This window comes from Salvelinus sp. IW2-2015, linkage group LG17, assembly GCF_002910315.2.
Source record: "Salvelinus sp. IW2-2015 linkage group LG17, ASM291031v2, whole genome shotgun sequence".
NCBI lineage: Eukaryota > Metazoa > Chordata > Actinopteri > Salmoniformes > Salmonidae > Salvelinus > Salvelinus sp. IW2-2015.
This window is the reverse complement of record NC_036857.1, coordinates 777,690-800,311: the sequence shown is the minus strand read 5'-3', so window position 1 is coordinate 800,311 and position 22,622 is coordinate 777,690. Positions and strand designations below refer to the sequence as shown.

The window sequence follows — 22,622 nt, the reverse complement described above, 5'->3', positions numbered from 1 at the left end:
AAGCTTAAAAGAGACAGGAACGGTGTTGTTATTTTTTCAATGGTAAACAGCCTGAGTAAGACATCTTCATTTATCCACCATCTTTGTGAAGGCGCGCGCTGTCCTTGGTTCTGAAATGTTGAGCCGCAAGTTGGATGGGTTCCGCTGGTGTACAGCAATCTTTAAGTCATATCACAGATTCTCAATTGGATTGAGGTCTGGGCTTTGACTAGGCAATTCCATTATGCTAGAGGACAGTTTAATTACTCATTATGCTAGAGGACAGTTTAATTACTCATTATGCTAGAGGACATTTTTATTACTCATTATGCTAGAGGAACGAGTTTTTTATTACTCATATGCTAGAGGACAGTTTAATTACTCATTATGCTAGAGACAGTTTTAATTACTCATTATGCTAGAGGAACATTTTTATTACTCATTATCTAGAGGACAGTTTTATTACTCATTATGCTAGAGGACAGTTTTATTACTCATTATGCTAGAGGACAGTTTTTTACTCATTATGCTAGAGGACAGTTTATTACTCATTATGCTAGAAGGACAGTTTATTACTCATTATGCCTAGATGACAGTTGTAATTACTCATTATGCTAGAGGACAGTTTATTACTCATTATGCTACGAGGACAGTTTTTACTTACTCATTATGCTAGAGGACAAGTTTTATTACTCATTATGCTAGAGGACAGTTTGTAATTACTCATTATGCTAAGAGGACAGTTTGTATTACTCATTATGCTAGAGGACAGTTTTATTTACTCATTATGCTAGAGGACAGTTTTATTACTCAATTATGCCAGAGGACAGTTTTATACTTCAATTATGCTAGAGGACAGTTTTTATTACTCATTATTGCTAGAGGGATCATGTTTTTACTTACTTCTATTATTGCTAGAGGACAGTTTTATTTATCATTATGCTAGAGGACAGTTTTATTACTCATTATGCTAGAGACAGTTTATTACTCATTATGCTAGAGGCAGTTTATTACCAGTTTGCTAGAGGACATTTTATTACTCATTATGCTAGAGACAGTTGTTTATTACTCATATGCTAGAGGACAGTTTATTACTCATTATGCTAGAGACATTTTTATTACTCCATTATGCTAGAGGACAGTTGTACTTACTCATTATGCTAGAGGACAGTTGTATTACTCATTATGCTAGAGGACAGTTGTAATTACTCATTATGCTAGAGGAGAAGTTTTATTTAACTCATTATGCTAGAGGACAGTTTTGATTACTCATTAACATGCTAGAGACAGTTTTTATTACTCATTATGCTAGAGGACAGTTTTATTACTCATTATGCTAGAGGACAGTTTTATTACTCATTAATGCTAGAGGACAGTTTATTACTCATTATGCTAGAGGACAGTTTTATTACTCATTATGCTAAGGACAGTTTATTACTCCATTATGCAGAGGACAGTTTTATTACTCATTATGCTAGAGGACAGTTTTTTACTCATTATGCTAAGAGGACAGTTTTATTACTCATTATGCTAGAGGAACAGTTGTATATCAATTATGCTAGAGGACAGTTTTATTACTCATCATTATGCTAGAGGACAGTTGTATTACTCATTTATGCTAGAGGACAGTTTTATACTCATTATGCTAGAGGACAGTTTTTTACTCATTATGCTAGGGACAGTTTATTACTCATTTATGCTAGAGGACAGTTTATACTCTTATGCTAGAGGACAGTTTTATTACTCATTATGCTAGAGGACAGTTTTATTACTCATTATGCTAGAGGACAGTTTTATTACTCATTATGCAGAGGACAGTTTATTACTCATTATGCTAGGACAGTTTTATTACTCATTATATGCTTGAGGACAGTTTTATTACTCATTATGCTAGAGGACAGTTTTATTACTCATTATGCTAGAGGACAGTTTTATTACTCATTATGCTAGAGGACAGTTGTTTGAGCCTTACTGTATCCAATGGTACCCTGTTTTCACGTGGTTTTTGCCCCTTTTTCGAGCCTTGGTAATTGAATGCAGTGTTATTTCATCATGTTGTTATTTAGCAATGTTTTGTGTATACAATATAACTGTATAATCTTCAATACACATTTTATGTTTGTGGTCATACGCACATAGTTTAAAACATAGGTGCTGGGCTAATAACGATGACTAGTACAGAACAAGAAGGCCTGCACACTGTTAAAGCTCCCAATACACATCTTTATTGACAACGCTTCCATCCAAAACAGATCTTCGTCAGGTCAAACAAACGGAGTGCTTCACATCCCAAAATAAACATTTCACCTCACATGACCACTGCGCACATGATGCATGGTGGGTGCAACAAAAAAAAACAATGTGCATCTCTAATAATTTAACAATGAGATGGGTACATGTAGTAGTTCCAGAAAATAATATATTTTTACCCARTGACCAAGTGGGTAACCCCAGGAAGGCAAGACAAATCAAAGTGACATTCATGTAAGAAAAATGGTGTGATATACAACTCTTGGTTCAGACCTCTAGGAGACGGTGCCATTTAACAGCTGATGGACATGCGTACAAAAGATCTAGCACACTTCTTCTGAATGCGTCATTAAAACATCACTACCCAGCTAAATCATTTTAGCTAAGAGAGTAGGGTCCGTTCCAAATTGCACCATTCTTCCCATGGAGTGCACTATACAGTGCATTTGGAAAGTATTCTGACCCCTTTACTTCTCCCACATTTTTGTTACGTTGATGCCTTATTCTAAAATGGATTAAATAGATTTTKTCCCCCCCTCATCTATCTAAACACAATACCCCATAATGACATCACAATACCCCATAATGACATCACAATACCCCATAATGACAAAGCAAAAACAGGTTTTTAGAAATGTTTTCAAATGTCTTAAAATATAAAAACTGATATCACATGTACATAAGTATTCAGACCCTTTACTCAGTAGTTTGTTGAAGCACCTTTGACAGTGATTACAGCCTCGGGTCTTCTTGGGTGTGATGCTACAAGCTTGGCACACCTGTATTTGGGGAGTTTCTTCCATTCTTCTCTGCAGATGCTTGAGTATTACGTTACAGCCTTATTCTAAAATGTATTAAATAAATGTTTCTCCTCATCTACACACAATCCCCCATAATACTAAAGCAAAAAAAGGTTTAGACATTTTTGCAAATGTATTAAAAATAAAACTGAAATACCTTATTTACATAAGTATTCAGACCCTTTGCTATTAGACGCAAAATAGAGCTCAGGTGCATCCTGTTTCCATTGATCATCCTTGAGATGTTTCTACAACTTGATTGGAGTCCTTCTGTAGTAAAATCAATCGATTGGACATGATTTGGAAAGGCACACACACCTGTCTATATAAGGTTCCACAGTTGACAGTGCACGTCAGAGCACTGTCAACTGTTGTCAGTAGAGCTCCGAGACAGGATTGTGTCGAGGCACAGGTCTGGGGAAGGGTACCAAAGAATGTCTGCAGCATTGAAGSTCCCCAAGAACACAGTGGCCTCCATCATTCTTAAAATGGAAGAGGTTTGGAACCACCAACACTTCCTAGAGTTGGCCGCCCGGGCAAACTGACCAATCAGGGGAGAAGGGCCTTGGTCAGGGAGGTCAGCAAGAACTCGATGGTCACTCTGACAAGAGTCCAGAGTTCCTCTGTGTAGATGAGAGAATCTTCCAGAAGGACAACCATCTCGGCAGCACTCCACCAATCAGACCTTAATGGTAGAATGACCAAAGAGAAGCCACTCCTCAGTAAAAGGCACATGACAGCCCRCTTGGAGTTTGCCAAAAGGCACCTAAAGGACTCTGACCATGAGAAACAAGATTCTCTGGTCTGATGAAACCAAGATTGAACTATTTGGCCTGAATGGCAGGACAACAACCCTACACACACACACAACGAAGACAACGCAAGAGTGGCTTCGGGACAACTCTCTGAATGTCCTTGAGACCTGAAAATAGCTGTGCTGCAAAACACTCCCCATCCAACCTGACAGAGCTTGAGAGGATCTGCAGAGAAGAATAGGAGAAACTCCCCAAATACAGGTGTGCCAAGCTTGTAGCGTCACACCCAAGAAGACCCGAGGCTGTAATCACTGCCAAAGGTGCTTCAACAAACTACTGAGTAAAGGGTCTGAATACTTATGTAAATTTGATAGTTTATTTTAAATAAAATGTGAAAACATTTCTTAAACCAATTTTCGCTTTGTCATTATGGGGTATTGTGTGTAGATTGACGAGGGAAAAATTCAAATTTAATCCATTTTAGAATAAGGCTGTAACATAAAATATGGAAAAAGTGAAGGKGTCTGAATACTTTCCGAATCCACTGTAAAGGGAAGCGGGTGCGATTTCGGACACATCCTAGGATTTGTTAAAAACTGTACATGGCTGTAATATACAGAACAAGGCAAACTCTTTGGTACAGGTATATATACACACACAATTTTATTTTTTCTCTCAAAATCTCTCATTTTGGATGGGGCTCTTATGAACATAATATTACTTAATGAAACGCACAAAACATGAGAAAACCAGTCTCTAATCCGATGAGAATGATTCAATGACAAGGTAGTAGAATAACGGATTCTGTACAAACAAGGTGGTGTGAGTTTTACTGATCGGAACAGCTAGACAGTCCTCTAATGTATTTCCTGTGGAGAAGTAGAAATAGTTCAGTCAGAAAAGAGAGAGCGGACTGCAACCTACACRTTCGTTCATGTTCGTTTGCCTTATGTGCAACTTCCTAATACACCTTTACCCATAAGGCATTTTGTTTTGTAACACATTTGTACTCTTTGCCTTCATCAGAGGAAAAAACCAAGTGGTATCAAGTTAGATGACAGAGACAGGGTTACAAAAGTGGTGGAGGGCACTAGTGACTACAGTTCCTTGATCTTGTTCTGCTCCAGGGTCTTGTGCTGGGGTAGAACAAAGCAAGATGGTGGTGGGAATCACAAGTTATCTTACACTACATAACCAAAACTATGTGGACACCTACTCAATGAACATCTCAATTCCAAAACCATTAATACGGAGTTGACGTTGCTTCCAGAGGTAGTTTGGAACTCGGTAGTGAGTGTTGCAACCAAGGAGAGATGATTTTTACGCGGTTTAGCACTCGGTGGTCCTGTTCTGTGAGCTTGTGTGGCCTACCACTTCTCGGCTGAGCCGTTGTTGCTCCAAGACGTTTCCACAATAACGGCACTTACAGTTGACCGGGGCAGCTCTAGCTGGGCAGAAATCTGACGAACTGACTCGTTGGAAACATGACATCCTATGACGGTGCCACGTTGAGTCACYGAGCTCTTCAGWAAGACCATTCATTCTACTGCCAATGTTTGTCTATGGAGATTGCATGGCTGCGTGCTTTGATTTYATATACCYGTCMGCATSGGGTGTGGCTGAAATAGCCGAATCCACWMATTTTTAAGGGGTGTCCACATACTTTKTATATATAGTGTATATGGGTGAGAAGTGTACAGAGCACAGAATTCTGGACCACCAAAATGATTGGTTTATGGTCAATGTTGTCTACTGGCTTCTTAAACATCAGTACAAAAAAGAAAGAAAGAAAAAGAGAAACAAATATAGGATGCTGATAATAATAACAAAATGTAAGAATACAAACCAAAAATAAATAGCCATCTCAGATGATCCAATTGGAAAGTGATCTGTTGCAACAAGTCTCTTGTAAGAGGTTTAATTTGCATCCCAGTGGCCAGATGCCTCCACTAGTGGGTATACATCTAGGGATGTAATTCAGGGACGTGAAACGCTACTTTCACATTTGGAGTCATTTCGCACAGTATTTCCTAACTCCACCAGAGTACACATTCTCAGATAAGCACACCTGATTCAACTATTCATCAGGTCCTCAATGAGCTGCATCAGGTAGGTTTGTCCAGGTCTACAACAAAAGGCTGCTGTTGGGGGTACTGGAGGACCGGAGTTGGGCTTACTGGAGGACCGGAGATGGGAAACACTGGTCTAGCAGCAGACACACTGGATAAGAATGTCTGCTAAAATGACTAAAATGTCAAAATGGAATATTGCAGATAGAAATGTAATGAAAAGAGCAGACACGATTCCCTACTCTGACAGATGATGATGTGTTCGACAACATACATTTTTTTATCTGAACGTTCAGTAACGTTACATACTCCTGAACATAGCCCCGGGGTTTTACATTGCAGTGGTTGGAAGGATTCATCAGGGGCAAACCGGGCAGCATTCAGCAGGGCGAAACGTTACGGAACGAACGTAACGGAGAACAAACATGCCTCAATGACAAGTAAAAAAAATGAGATAAGTCAGCTCCAGTCATTCAAATTAGCTGCAACATTCAAAAACGTTTGCCTACTGAAGAGGCCCTAGGTGTTTTGTATTGCAGTACTGGTGGCCGTCACTGGGGGGCGATCCAGGGATGGCGCAGGCAGTCTGCAGCYGTGGCCCTCTTCTCTGGTACCAGCTCCAGCATGGGGAGGAGGAAGTCAGCGAAACAATCAGCCTCCTCTTTGGACCACTCGTACTTATCCTGCAGCACCTCTAGTAACCCCCAGGGCTTCAGCTTGGTGATGTGCTTCAGGTCCCCTAGGAAAGAGAAGTTAAGAGACAGTCAGCCTCAGAGACACATAGAAGGATTAGACAGAGAGAGACGGCAGTCCGCCAGCCAGTCAGACAGCGTTTCACATCACCACAGCACACGACAAGACTCACCACCATCACACACACACACACGACTGTTACTAAAAGACGACTGTTACTAAAAGACGACTGTTACTAAAAGACGACTGTTACTAAAAGACGACTGTTACTAAAAGACGACTGTTACTAAAAGACGACTGTTACTAAAAGCTTTCCTTTAAAATTACAGCATACAAGAAAATCCAACCCCAAAAAATGATTGGCACTATGAAATACACGCATAGATTTACAACAAAGGAGAGATAGGTCATTTAAAAACCTTACATAACCGCTTTGCTTTACCTTTCTTGGTGAAGAAATCCTTGGAATATCTCCCAGCTGTTACGAGTTTGTGTGGGACTTGCCCCAGCAGCTCAATGATCAATGCAATATGGTCTGAGAGACGGGGAAGAGAAGAGGACGAGAGTCAGACTTGGTGTGCCAGTCAGTCACAAGCCCACCCTGGGTGAGGGTGAAGGGGTCAGTCTAACAGCACTTTGAGGAACCCGCCTTTTATTTTGGAGTGTACAMTCCCTTTTATTTTGGGGTGTGCAATCCCTATAACTACCTGTCAAACAGTACAAAGACAGCTGCCTAAAATGAAGTAGAGAACACCTATTCATGAGAGAGACTGGATTTAAAGTGGTTGGGATTCTACGTAGTATACAAGTGTTGACATTTGGAATGTAGCAGTTGGGTCTCCTGGTGCTGTCAGAGGAACTTGCCTGCTCTACCTCCCCACATCCCCCAGTGCTGGCCACAGACAAACAGTACCTCTTCTGGTGAACCATTCCTGGGAGAATTTCCCACTCAGTGCATAGTGGTGGAGAACTTTTCCCAACAACTCAATAAATCAGAGCTMTATATATATATATAAATAAAAGAGATAGAGAAATGAGAAAGTGGAAGAAGAGAAAGCAAGGAGGAAGCCGAGATGAAAAAGAAGCAAGTGGCAGCATATTTTGGGGCTCCCGAGTRGTGCAGCGGTCTAAGGCACTGCATCGCTGCGCTAGAAGCGTCGCTACAGACCCTGGTTCGATTCCAGGCTGTATCACAACTGGCCGTGATTGAGTCCCATAGGGCGGCGCATAATTGGCCCAGCTTCGTCCGGGTTTGGCCGGTGTAGGCTGTCATTGTAAATAACAATTTGTTCTTCAATGACTTGCCTAGTTAAATAAAAAGGTTAAATAAAACAATATTAAAGACAATGAGAACATAGTATGACATGAAGCACATGTAGACGACAACCACAGTATCTTTACCAACTGATCACCTTCAGTCTTTGGAACAGAGCTGTCAGAAACCATAGAGATAATCCATTTAACACCATCCTCTCGGGAGATTTCTCTCTATGGCAGAAACTAGTTTCAGTAGACTGAAGTCACGAAGCAGAAGGAAGACAATGTCTGCTACACGCACGCAGATATTCCAAGCCAGTAAGATAAAGAATGGACATGGTATTTTAATGATCAGTTGAGTTAGGGGTTAGAAGAACCTCAGATCAACTCACCTATGTCTTACTATACTTGACATACAAAATCCTATTTTCGCTAAACCCTTACTACTAACTCCTTACTCCTAACCCTTACTCCTAAACCTTACTCGTAAACCTTACTCCTAAACCTAAACCTTACTCCTAACCCTTACTCCTAACCCTTACTCCTAACCCTTACTCCTAACCCTTACTCCCAACCCTATAATAGCCTTTAAAAACAAGTGAGGACCGTCCCCACTTCTGAATTTGAGCTTCTTTATGATTCTTGTGAGGACTTCTGGTACTCACGAGTAAAACGTGTCCACACGCACAACGTCGGGCCAATCTATACCTAGGTGTTCAGGTTCAAGGTGTGAGTAGTCAACACCTGGCTGTAGCAGATGGAGAGCTATAGGTTGTGACAGTTAGCCCTGGGCTAGCTTCCACCTACCTCAGCAAATACCTAAACGTTCCACTGAATCAAATCAAGCTGTGCCAAATTGAAAAATGTTTAAAGTTACTCAACGTACACAAGTATGAGCAAAAAGCCTCGCACAGAATCAGAGGAGGAGAAGAGATGAAGCGCGAATGAGGGAGGAGGAGGAGGCAGATGAGTAGAGGGCGTGGGGAACTGGAGAGGATGTGCAGTGTTGACAGAAATACAGCTCCAATTGTTTGAGGGGGAAAATAAAGACAGGAATGAAGGTAGGTACTCAACATCACATGATCATAGATTTACTCATAACAATAATGTACAATAAACTAGCCACTTTAAACTATGCCACTTTATGTTTACATACCCTACATTACTAATCTCATATGTATATACTGTACTCTATACCATCTACTGCATCTTGCCTGTGCCGTTCTGTACCATCACTCATTCATATATCTTTATGTACATATTCTTTATCCCTTTACACTTGTGTGTATAAGGTAGTAGTTGTGGAATTGTTAGGTTAGATTACTTGTTGTTATCTACTGCATTGTCGGAACTAGAGAGCACAAGCATTTCGCTACACTCGCATTAACATCTGCTAACCATGTGTATGTGACAAATAAAATTTGATTTGATTTAAACACCTAGCAGGTTATTACGTAGCAGAAAGACTGTAAAAAGAGAGGTGGATAGGTTAATAACACCTAGCAGGTTATTACGTAGCAAGAGACTGTAAAAGAGGGGTGGATAGGTTAATGACACCTAGCAGGTTATTACGTAGCAGAAAGACTGTAAAAAGAGAGGGGATAGGTTAATGACACCTAGCAGGTTATTACGTAGCAGAAAAGACTGTAAAAAGAGGGGTGGATAGGTTAATGACACCTAGCAGGTTATTACGTAGCAGAAAGACTGTAAAAAGAGGGTGGATAGGTTAATAACACCTAGCAGGTTATTACGTAGCAGAAAGACTGTAAAAAGAGGGGTGGATAGGTATGACACCTAGCAGGTTATTACGTAGCAGAAAGACTAAAAAGAGGGGTGGATAGGTTATAAACACCTAGCAGGTTATTACGTAGCAGAAAGACTGTAAAAAGGGGTGGATAGGTTAATAACACCTAGCAGGTTATTTACGTAGCATAAAGACTGTAAAAAGAGAGATGGATAGGTTAATAACACCTAGCAGGTTATTATGTAGCAGAAAGACTGTTAAAAGAGAGGTGGATAGGTTAATAAACACCTAGCAGGTTATTATGTAGCAGAAAGACTGTAAAAAGAGAGGTGGATAGGTTAATAACACCTAGCAGTTATTACGTAGCAGAAAACTGTAAAAAGAGGGTGGATAGGTTAATAACACCTAGCAGGTTATTACGTAGCATAAAGACTGTAAAAGAGAGGTGGATAGGTTAATAACACCTAGCAGGTTATTATGTAGCAGAAAGACTGTAAAAAGAGAGGTGGATAGGTTAATGACACCTAGCAGGTTATTACGTAGCAGAAAGACTGTAAAAAGAGGGTGGATAGGTTAATAACACCTAGCAGGTTATTACGTAGCATAAAGACTGTAAAAAGAGAGGTGGATAGGTAATAACACCTAGCAGGTTATTATGTAGCAGAAAGACTGTAAAAAGAGAGGTGGATAGGTTAATACAACCTAGCAGGTTATTATGTAGCAGAAAGACTGTAAAAAGAGAGGTGGATAGGTTAATAACACCTAGCAGGTTATTACGTAGCAGAAAGACTGTAAAAAGAGTGGATAGGTTAATAACACTAGCAGGTTATTACGTAGCATAAAGACTGTAAAAGAGAGGTGGATAGGTTAATAACACCTAGCAGGTTAATGTAGCAGAAAGACTGTATAAAAGAGAGGTGGATAGGTTAATGACACCTAGCAGGTTATTACGTAGCAGAAAGACTGTAAAAAGAGGGTGGATAGGTTAATAACACCTAGCAGGTTATTACGTAGCAGAAAGACTGTAAAAAGAGGGGTGGATAGGTTAATAACACCTAGCAGGTTATTATGTAGCAGAAAGACTGTAAAAGAGAGGTGGATAGGTTAATGACACCTAGCAGGTATTACGTAGCAGAAAGACTGTAAAAAAGAGGTGGATAGGTTAATGACACCTAGCAGGTTATTACGTAGCAGAAAGACTGTAAAAAGAGGGGTGGATAGTTAATGACACCTAGCAGGTTTCTTTTGAACAAAAAAAACCCAACACTTTCAATGTTAAATCTGAACATACTTTCCAGTCCAAGTCAAGGCTTTAAAATAATCCGGGAAACTGGCCTTTAGGATTGACTATAGCTGACATATAGCCAGCTCCAATACCACACAACGTGCTATAGTCAACAACTTCAATTCTCCATTTAAACACATGGTATGACTATGATAGACCAGCTGGCTACAGTAATGAACAGGCCCAGGCTAGCTGACACATGCTACAACAATGTATCCAGATGGCTATTAAACCAATTACAAAATCACTGTAGTCTTTTCTGTCAACTAGACTACTAATCAATTATGTACCATCAAATGCATTGCACAGTATTGTACACCATAGAATGTACACACCACCTACTGCATAAAGTATAACTGTTGGTTTTTAATCATTAATGCATGTATTAATATTTAGGACCAAGTAAACCCCACAAGTGACAAGAAAAGATTGAATGAAAACCTATTAATATTTCGGGAAGGTATTTCACAGTATGAAAACGGTTAATGTCAAGAATCTAAAATATCTCTTCTCTGTAGGCCAGGGCTCTCCAACCCTGTTCCTGGAGAGCTACCCTCCTGTAGGTTTACACCAGGGCTCTCCAACCCTGTTCCTGGAGAGATACCCTCCTGTAGGTTTACACCAGGGCTCTCCAACCCTGTTCCTGGAGAGCTACCCTCCTGTAGGTTTACACCAGGGCTCTCCAACCCTGTTCCTGGAGACTACCCTCCTGTAGGTTTACACCAGGGCTCTCCAACCCTGTTCCTGGAGAGCTACCCTCCTGTAGTTTACACCAGGGCTCTCCAACCCTGTTCCTGGAGATCTACCCTCCTGTAGGTTTACACCAGGGCTCTCCAACCCTGTTCCTGGAGATCTACCCTCCTGTAGGTTTACACCAGGGCTCTCCAACCCTGTTCCTGGAGAGCTACCCTCCTGTAGGTTTACACCAGGGCTCTCCAACCCTGTTCCTGGAGATCTACCCTCCTGTAGGTTTACACCAGGGCTCTCCAACCCTGTTCCTGGAGAACTACCCTCCTGTAGGTTTACACCACGGATCTCCAACCCTGTTCCTGGAGAGCTACCCTCCTGTAGGTTTACACCACGGCTCTCCAACCCTGTTCCTGGAGAGCTACCCTCCTGTAGGTTTACACCAGGCTCTCCAACCCTGTTCCTGGAGAGCTACCCTCCTGTAGGTTTACACCAGGGCTCTCCAACCTTGTTCCTGGAGAGCCGACCCTCCTGTAGGTTTACACCAGGGCTCTCCAACCCTGTTCCTGGAGAGCTACCCTCCTGTAGGTTTTACACCAGGGCTCTCCAACCTTGTTCCTGGAGAGCCGACCCCTCCTGTAGGTTTACACCAGGGCTCTCCAACCCTGTTCCTGGAGATCTACCCTCCTGTAGGTTTACACCAGGGCTCTCCAACCCTGTTCCTAGAGAGCCGACCCTCCTGTGGGTTTTAACTCCAACCCCAGTTGTAAATAACCGGATTCAGCTGATAGGCCAGATAATTATTAGAATCAGGTACGTAAGATTAGCACAGAGGGAACCTTCTAAAATTAGACTATTAAACATATATTCAAATCAAGCAGATGAATATTCGGCTGCATAACTACCTTCGTCCCTGGAGTAATCTTCCCCGGAATGGGGCTCAAACAAGTAGTCCCCAGTGGCCAGCTCAAACGCCTGCAGAGAAGGAAACAATAAACAACAAAAACACAGACAACCTAATGGCAGGAAGCAGACAGTGTACGAGTCAATTATGCTCCATTATAAACTGGGTGGTTCGAGCCCTGAATACTGATTGGCTGACAGCCGTGGTATATCAGACCGCACAGCACAGGTATGACCAAATATTTATTTTATTTTATTTATTCTAATTACGTTGGTAACTAGTTTATAATAGCAATAAGGCAACTCAGGGGTTTGTGGTATATGGCCAATATACCACGGCTAAGGGCTGTGTCCAGGCACTCCGCTATCCGCACAGCCTTCAGCTGTGGTATATTGGCCATATAACACACCCCCTTGTGCCTTATTGCTTAATTATCCCAAGTGGGGAAATTCACATGGCTAGTAAAAAGGAATTCTAGTCCGTCGTAGCTTCGTGATTCACCCAAGACTACATCCAATTACAGCAAGGAAACGACTAAATTAATCTCTTCTACTTTTCCGTTTATTAACTGGTTTTAAAATGTTGTAAAGTGTGTTGTCCAGTCTTACCATGCAGGCTGTACTCCATATGTCAGCTGGTGTGTTGTAGCCAGACCCTATGAGCACCTCTAGAGAACGGTACTGTCTCGTCTGGATGTCTTCCGTAAAGTGCTTGTGCTGCGGAGGAGACAGAAAGGGGCAAGGGGAAACCAGGTCAATGAGACTGCTATTGCAGAACTGGGTTCAAACAGTGTTTTTCTGTTTGAATTACTTTCCAGGTTTGATTGGAGCGTGCTGGGGCGGAGTTCAGATTTTATTTTGGGGGGGGGGTTATTCCATTGGCAAACTCAAGCAAGCAGGCGACATTAATGCCGGGGAAGACTTAAGCAGGAAATCCCTTAGGTCATCTGCAGATACTCACCAGCCAGCAGGCGTTTCCCAGGTCTGCTATCTTGACCTTCAGTCTGTCTGCGTTGAGTGGGTCCAGGGGGTTCACCAGGAGGTTCCCCGCTGCTAGTTTGGCTGCATCGAGAAAGAGAGAAGAGAAACTCAGCAAGCAGCCATTACAACACTGATCTGACCTTTAAATAAAGAAGGAATACAACAACGTACTCTACTACAGTCGACGCCCACGCCAAAATCAAATTAGCATAAAAATCCAAAATCCGCCTGTTTAAAAATACAGATATGATTTTTGATACCCGTGTTCTCACCATCCCGACTGCCTACTCACCATCCCGACTGCCTACTCACCATCCCGACTGCCTACTCACCATCCCGACTGCCTACTCACCATCCCGCCGGGGGGATTTGGGGCCTACTCACCATCCCGACTGCCTACTCACCATCCCGACTGCCTACTCACCATCCCGACTGCCTACTCACCATCCCGACTGCCTACTCACCATCCCGACTGTCTACTCACCATCCCGACTGTCTACTCACCATCCCGACTGCCTACTCACCATCCTTCAGACTCTCCTGTTCTCCAAACTGGGCGTTCTCCAGCACCTCCTCCTCCCCACGACTCCTGTTCTGCTCCTTCCAACTCCTGCCCTGCGCCTCCTCTGTCACTTCTACTTGACTCCTTTCCTGATTCTTCTGCTCCTCTGGCGATAGCTCCTCCTGGCCAACAAAGCTTTTCGTCTCAGACTCGGATGCTTTAGTCTTTATTTCAGCCACCTTCCAGGTCAGAGCTCCACTCTCCTCCTCACTCTCTGGGGTATCCGGGGACACCAGGCCGTTATACACGGGTTGAGGTGGTGGAGACTCCTGAAGAAGAGGACAATCCTCTGTTTGGTCTACGTTACCGTTGTGTTGGTCTTGCTCTCTCCACTGTGCCTTCCTCTCCTCCGTTTTATCGTCCTCTTCCTCAGGATGAAGGCCGTTACAGTTCACTTCTGCGTCTGTTATTATCCCTTCTGGTCCTAACCGCGTCACCTCTGCACCCGCAATGCATCCTGGGTAAATGAGAAAATAACATTAGATCTAGTGGAGGCTGGACTAGTAGTTCCCTTCTAATTAGTCTAATTCTGTGTTCTTAATCCTAATCTGGGAGACCCGACTGGGTGTGCAGGCTTTTGTCCCAGCTCGGCTGGTTCAACTAATCAAGGGCTTGATAATTAGTAGATTAGTTGAATCAGGTGTATCACTGCTGAGCAAAAACCTGTACAACCCAGTGTGGATCTCCAGGCCCATGATTGAAAAATACTAACGTCCCCTTGAGTGACAATAAAGTAGTATTGAATTGAATTACAGAAAGTCACCTGCTGTGTCTTGGCTGGCTACTTCCTGTAAGGAGACCTGTCTGAGAGGAGCACAATATGGCCGCTGCTGCTTGGGAGATACGGGAGACTCCGGATCCTCTTCATCATCATCCTCCTCCTCCTCCCTCTCCGGAGCCTTCTCCATCTCTTCCAGATCCAGAATGCACTTCTCCAACAGCTCCGCCTGACGCTTCTGCTTCTTCTTTAATTTCTTCTTCTTGTTCTTGGACATTTTGGTCGTCTGGAGAGGAAGAGGAAGCAGGACAGACAGGACAGACGTCAACAGGGTTTACTGAATACAATAGCTACTGGTTGTGGCTGCAGTAGCACAGTAACACTGTATGGCTGAAATTGCTAGCCAAGGCAATGAGTGAAAAGGGGAGACTTACTGCTTTTGGAACTGGAGCTGTGCTGACTGAAAACAGAACAGAGACAAATCAACATACTGCTGTACAGCAAAGTACCATATTTTGGGGAACTTTTGCACGAGTGCTGCTGTCTGTGTGTCGGCATCTGTGGGGTGCGTCTGTGGGGTGCTTAACCCCTACCTGCGGACCCTGAGGGTGGGGGAGCCCCTGCTTTCTGCCACTCCGTAGCCTCCGCGGCCAGCCTCCTCACGTAGGGCTCATTCACCGTCAACAGGATGTTCTCTGGCTTGATGTCAGTGTGGATGATCTCACACTTGGTGTGAAGGTAGTCCAACCCCTGGAGAACCTGCACAATGGGCACCAATTACTTTATTTAACCTTTATTTAACTAGGCAAGTCAGTTAAAGAACAAATTCTTATTTTACAATGACGGCCTGCCCCGGCCAAACCCTCCCCTAACCCGGACAACGCTGGGCCAATTGAGCACCGCCCTATGGTACTCCTGATCACGGCCGGTTGTGATACAACCCGAGATCGAAAGAATGGGGCTGTATTGACGCCTCTAGCGCCTCAGACCGCTGCGCCACTCAGTAATACTAGTCCCATATTGCCATCCCTCTTGGTCATTGGTCAAGGAAGTCTGGAAATCAATTTCACTTCAGCCAGAGGCCCTGTGATAGTTTAAGTAGATATGACATAAAACAAATAAAAATAGGACTGAATCATTTTTTTAAATGAATCTTTACAAGGTCAATGAGGTAAAGGATAAGTAGCAGGGTTGGTGCCAATTCAATTTCAATTCATTGCTTTTCAATGGAGGAAATAAGGAATCCCAGTTAACTTGTTGAATTGCTATGGAATTGACCCCAATCCTGATCAGCAACAGGGTCTAGGATTAGGTTTGGATAGCCCCGGTATGGAGGACTACGCCCTGTGGTTTTACCTGTCGTATGATGGTCTTGACGCATGGCAGAGGAAGGCCCTGGTAGTTGGACTTGATGATCCACTTCAGTAGGTGGTGCCCCAGCACCTCAAACACCATGCACACATGAGTCCCGTTGATGCCGGAGATCTTGAASTCATCCAGTAGCTGAACCACCATCTCCCTCTTGGGATCGTCAGGGTCCGTGTTTCTCACCTACGAAACCACAAAAACAAAACAAAAAACAGGAAATAAAAAAAACGTATCAGAACAAATGTCTGAAAGGAAAGGTGAACAAAGGCACAGGGAAGAAAAGGAAGTATTTTACAGATTAAAATATCATGCTGATGTCATGCTGGTGAGTATGATTGACTAAGTTAGTACTCACAGAACTGAGCAGTTTGATCTCATCTACAGCCGTCTCTGTGTAATGCTCTGCACTCTTCACCACTTTCATAGCCACAAACCTCTTCACCCTACAAAACAAACAGTCAGTCAATCAAGCTGACACAGAAGACAATGTATGTTTGATTCTATGCAATATAGGATTATTTCAGCAAAMAATTCAATGTTGATTTAACAAATACTGCTTCTGGAATTGTGAAGATCTGTTGATCAGAATCTAGTGTGATGCAGTCTCAGGCCTTCACAGACAATGATATGAGAAGTGATCTTACTGGATGTCCCAGGCCAGCCACACAGTGGAGAAGTGTCCCCAGCCCAGCTTCCTGATCACATGGTACCTCCCATTGAACAGGTCTCCTATCTTTACATGGTGGTAGCCACCTAGACACGCAGCAGAGGGAGATTAGTGACAGTAGGAAAGCCAACATCATTAAAACGAGTCATTGGCTCAGCCTTGAAGTCCAAAATAACCTAATGTAGACTATTGTAGACTCCCAAGGTAATGTATTACAACTAGAGAGGACTAATAATGAAATAACATTCTACTTTTAAAAAGTCATACAATGAGTTGGTTGACTTTGCCAACTTTAAACTCTTGGCTCTGCCTGAAACCAGTGGCAAGTTTCACATATTAGGAAGGAACGTAATTTTCTGGTCAGTTCTATCCACACAGCCAGAACTCAGAAAGAAAGCAGACACTACAGGAACTCCCTAGAGACTAGCAGGTCACTTCATCATAGTCACCCCCCCCCCCGGTTTGCGGACAGTCATCCCCTCAGCCTTGCGGCAGTCACCCCCCTGCCGCACCCCTCAGCCTTGCGGCGTCATCCCCTCAGCCTTGCGGAGTCATCCCCTCAGCCTTGCGGCAGCTCCTCAGCTTGGCGGCAGTCACCCCTCAGCCTTGCGGCAGTCATCCCCTCCAGCCTTGCGGCAGTCATCCCTCAGCCTTTGCGGCAGTCATCCCCTCAGCCTTGCGGCAGTCATCCCTCAGCCTTGCGGGCAGTCATCCCCTCACCCTTGCAGTAGTCATTGGGGTCCTCCTGCTCCTCATCATCAGATCCTAGGATCTCCTCAGGCTCATCTGGCTCCTGGGGAGAGGCCTCTGGCTGGGGCTGCTGCTGGGGTGCTGCCCCCTGGGGTGGGCTGGCTGTCTGGATGGAGGACACGCAGAACAATGGTTAGAGACCTTCTCCTATGCACGTAGCACAGGCGTTTGACAATATTTACTTTAATATTTACTCTTTTAGTGTTCAACTTTTCCCCCTTTCCTTAAAAATCATTAGTAGAACTATTTTCAATAATATATTTTTAGTCACAGAAAATAGTACAAGACAAAACATTCTGGTATTTCTGGCAGAAGTACTAATGTATATTACTACTGGCACTAAGATGATATCTTGTTGTAAACAGCACAGTATTATGTCTACATTCTATAACCAGCATTCCAGGGAAAACATTACATTTTTCCAGAGATGAGTGATACTTGCATGGCAATTACACTAACATTTAATACAGGACTGTTATACCCTTTCCATTCACGACGTCTCACAGTAGAGTGACAGCCACTAACTGAGGGATAATCAGTGGGTGTGTGTGGGGGGGGGGGGGGGGCTATGCGTTCTATGGAAAATAATGAACAATATTCCACAGAGTTGCATTATCTTCCAAAGAAGCATAGAGCCCCGAGGTGGATTATCCCTTTTATACCATGGCTATAATTGAACACATTTGCCGGTAGAAATGTGTTCCAACATCCACAGAAGTAGCTAGAACGTTTACTAGATAGCTACCGTAGTTGCCTTGGTAACCAAACCAACATATTTGCTAGTTTAGTTAACCATCAGTACTAGCTTGCCATTATGAAAATTGAATTCAACAATGCCAATAATGTTTTCAATTCGGCTTTTGCTTTCAAAAGCAGCTCAAACATGCAAGAATGAACTATAGACATTGAATTCTACCGTGAAATATACTGTGTTATTTAAGCAATAAGGCACGAGGGAGTGTGGTATATGGCCAATATACTATGGCTAAGGGCTGTTCTTAGGCACGACACATCACCGAGTGCCTGGACACAGCCCTTAGCCGTGGTATATTAGCTATATACCACAAACCCATGAGTTGCCTTATTGCTATTATAAACTGGTTACCAACGTAATTAGAGCAGTAAAAATAAATGTTTTGTCATACCTTTGGTATATGGTCTGATATACCACGGCTGTCAGCCAATCAGCATTCAGGGCTCTAACCACCCAGTTTATAAAGGGTAATAATGCATGCTCTAGAATGCCCTTCAAGCCAATCAGATGTGAGGAGGATGCTGATATATCCTCCAAACACCGGCTTTGAGGGCATTATGACTTTTATACAATGGGTTACATATTCAAATATTTAAAAAAAATTATTTACATATTTTCATTAAAAACATTTTGATAAATGTATTCATACTATTCATCCTTCCACAAGATATAGTTCCGACACAAATCTAGGGTTGCTACCCAAGCCGGCTGGTCGTTCATTCTATCGGTTTGGTTGCCAGAGACGCGACCCAGTCGTTTGTTCTAAATGTTCCATTGCCATACTGGCTGGCAACGTTCTTAGCCCTTGCTTGCTAGCTAGCCAACTATGGCTAACTTACAGTCACGTCAAAAAGTGCAGCCAGAATAACAGCAAAGTAGTGCATTTGCATAAGCTGTTTTCTAGTGACATTTATTTGGATACATCCATAATAATGAGCTAATGAGGTGCGATTTGGCCTGGCGTAGAAAATGTGTTCTCTCGTCAGGACACTGTTGTTGAGAGGAGCTAGTCAACAACACAACAAATAATCACTTCAAACTAAAGCTGGAAAGACTGCAAACTAGCTACACTATTTAATTTGACCTGTTTTCCAATGATAGTTCTTTGAATATATCCATAAAAATGATGCTGATTCATGACTGGCTGACAGAATCTGCCTACCTGTATGTCTCATCCCAACATGTTCATTACTATGGGACAGCCGGAGATCGAATTTGAATATTGAAACCATGTTGCAAATGTTGGAGAGTCAGACAGCAAGGTTTATACAAATCTCTGCTGTTGAAAACTAAAATGTTAGTTTAGATGCTTTTTAATCGAGAGAACAAGTTTATAAATTGCCTGCAGTGGATTGCGCAGTCAGATTGAACAGAGTAAATAGGCATTTCAACGCCTTAAATTTAGCCGGTTGTAATTTGTGGACTAGACGCCAGTTGGAATGCGGTTTTAACCAATCAGCACTCAGGATTATGCCCACCCATTGCATAATCCTCTATAATACAACGTTGTTCACACATATACATAGGATGACTACAGTGTGCGAATCCATTGTTTTGAAGGACAACATTAACTTGAGTCATTTTGCTTATGTAATGTTTAAAATGTGATTTATTAATGTGAAACAGAGGACAAAACACTTCTAGGTTGGCAATAGATGTCTGATGAGAGGCGCTCTTAAACTAAAATAAATGATTTAGCATTGTGTAGGTCAGCAAAAGGAGGAACTGACAAACGAATAATAACTTCAAGGGAAGGGCACTTTCCCTCATCCATAACGTTGTGCTTCAGCTGGCCCGTGCTGAGGACTTCATCGTTCTCCTGCTCCTCTAAATAGCAGCACAGCAGCTAGGCATTACATAATATCTGGCCTACAGAAAGGATGTCTGCTAGCATGGTGTGGGTTGGCTTGGCTGTTGTTGGGTAAACCACAACGACCTCAACATTAACTAAAATACTCTACATCATTCAGAATATTGAAAATGGGTGTCATAGGATTTTTWAAAAAGGTATATTTTTGTTCAGGGCAAGCCCAAGAGTCACCTACATTTGTACTGAACTATGTGCCGGTGCAACTCAAAATCTGGCCCTTGAGGCCAGTTACACTTCTGCCAGCTTTCAATCTTGCCTACTAATTCGGGACTGATTTAGTGTAGGCCTAGGACACCAATTAACTGAGTGCAATTAACAATCCGATGGAAACAAAACCCAGAAGTGCTTTGGCGCCCCAGGAGTAGCCCTCCTCTATGCATTCAGATGTCCATATCTACCTTAGACGTGTCATGGTCACACTCACACTATACACTGGTGTGATGGCAGTTTGTGTCACTATGTAAATATTGATGTTATTAGCTCATTACATTTCCAGATATGCTGCATTCCTTCTGACTACAGAGAATAAACCAAACAGAGGACGTTATAGTTCACACACACTCAAAGCCAACCAATTAACTGCTGCTATGGAAACGAAGGACAGATGCCATCTAAAGTATTTTCCTGAAACATTCATTGCATTTTTCTACAACATCTCATATAGTTTCATTACTAAATAAATAATTAACTGGGTGTTTATGATATGTGGTAGAAAACGGATGTACTGCCTTGACAGGCAACTGACAATTTATCCAAACGAAAAATACACGACATCACGGGTACTGCGACATCAGTACATCTGCCGCAAGTGCAGACTAGTAATGTGACTGTCGTCGACATACTGGACCACAACGCGCAGTCAGTCTTTTTTAGGACCCTATGGACACTTGATTCAATGCTTATGGTCAAACTAAATGCCCTGTGTCAAATGTAGCGAGACATGCTAACAGTACACTACATAAATACTCACTTCTTGCTCGACTTCTTTGCTTTCGCCCTCTTCTTCCTTGCTTGAAGTGCTAGAACTGTAAATGTAATGATAAAAACACATTTATTCAATATCTAGTTAACTATCCCATTTCTGGTTAACCAGTATTTTAGAGGCTATGTTTCTTCACTGGGTTGAACGTTATATGCTAGCTAGCTAAGTTAGTTAGCCAAAGACATTTGAAAGCTGGCTGAGGTATCAAATAAATGATTAGCTAGCTAGCTAACGTTAGCCACAGTTGTTAACTAGCTAACTATTACCGCAGAAAACAGGTAGTAATCAAAATCTGGTCGTATTACATAAGTGAGATAGTGATTGAAAATATTCAGTAACGTCCTCTTTTAAAACAGGAACAGCCACTGCGATGTTTGGCCAGCTAACGTTAGTTAGCAAGCTTTCGTGCAACCACCACTCACTGAAGATCTGTCGTATAAATATTGCATTATTCCCTCCACGTTTACTCAATTACTTTTTCATGAAAAACACATGAAATGGAAGCAGTTAGCAATAATTGTAGGGGCCAGGTTGATGGTGCTAACTGGTTAGTAAAAGGTAGCTAGCTGAACCAACGCGTGCCTGGCGTTCAGCTTAACAGGAGATGCAGTTCCACAAAACACTTCGTACATAAGATTACGTCGTTATAATGAAATGTAACTTTAAAAACGACGTCAATTGACATTTGTTAATAATATGTTAACGCACAACTGCTTAAACGTTTGTATTTTGTATCTTTATGAAGATTACCTTTTCTCTCCATGTTGATCCGGTAGTTCAGAGACGTTCGTTCTGCCAGCAGCACAAACGACGACGTCACTCTCGTATGGCAATGAGGAAACCTTCAGATTAAACGCCCGCGTTTCAACATTGCAATGTCAATAACTGACTTTAAAAAAATAAAAAATATAAATATTTATTTTTATGTTAAGGCCCAGTGCAGTCAAAATTCGTTTTTCCTGTGTTTTATGTCATATTGTACAGCAGCTGATAAAACTAACACTGTAAAAGCGTGAACAAGTTCAGTGTTATTTACTGATATAGTAAGTTAGTTGCTGGTTGAAAATACAATTTACACAGGGCCTTCTAAATCACCAGGTTTACATGGGTGGGAGTTTCAGCTTTACATGGTGACATCGACATGTGATAAATTGGTTAATAGACCAATAACAAAGAGTTCCAAACCTCTCTGCCAATAACTACTAGTTATATCTATATTTTCTCTTCATTATTTCTCTTCATATGACAAGGATTAAAAAGGATTTGCCAGTAGACTTGATTCACGATGATGACTGCTAGCTAAGTGAAAGTACGATGTTGACATGATCAGTCCAATCAAAGCTACTGTACATATAACGTGATTTGACGTCATTTCTGTGGCCAATGACCTTGAGCCGTCTTGGAAGAGCATTTGTAATATAAATCCATGGTAGGACCCAAAGGGCTGAAATTGTGGATGTCTACCATTACTAAAGGACTGAAGCTAGGCGATTGCGTAAGGTCCCCATGAGTGACAGAATACTGAGCCAATCACGGCGCAATGCTCCT

General features: G+C 42.3%; 1 protein-coding gene across 1 annotated transcript; it reads right to left on the bottom strand.

The window, feature by feature from the left end:
- Positions 1 to 2,176: 2,176 nt before the first annotated feature.
- On the bottom strand, positions 2,177 to 21,932 carry LOC111976815 (SRSF protein kinase 1). The gene is given in 16 exon segments (XM_024005967.3): positions 2,177 to 6,592; positions 6,989 to 7,081; positions 12,425 to 12,494; positions 13,032 to 13,139; positions 13,384 to 13,484; positions 13,928 to 14,422; positions 14,729 to 14,969; positions 15,118 to 15,143; positions 15,277 to 15,442; positions 16,040 to 16,234; positions 16,407 to 16,494; positions 16,696 to 16,804; positions 17,439 to 17,561; positions 17,564 to 17,574; positions 21,063 to 21,117; positions 21,825 to 21,932. Coding segments are annotated over 16 exon segments (2,082 nt in total). The 5' UTR covers positions 21,838 to 21,932; the 3' UTR covers positions 2,177 to 6,404.
- Between the last annotated feature and the right edge of the window lie 690 nt (positions 21,933 to 22,622).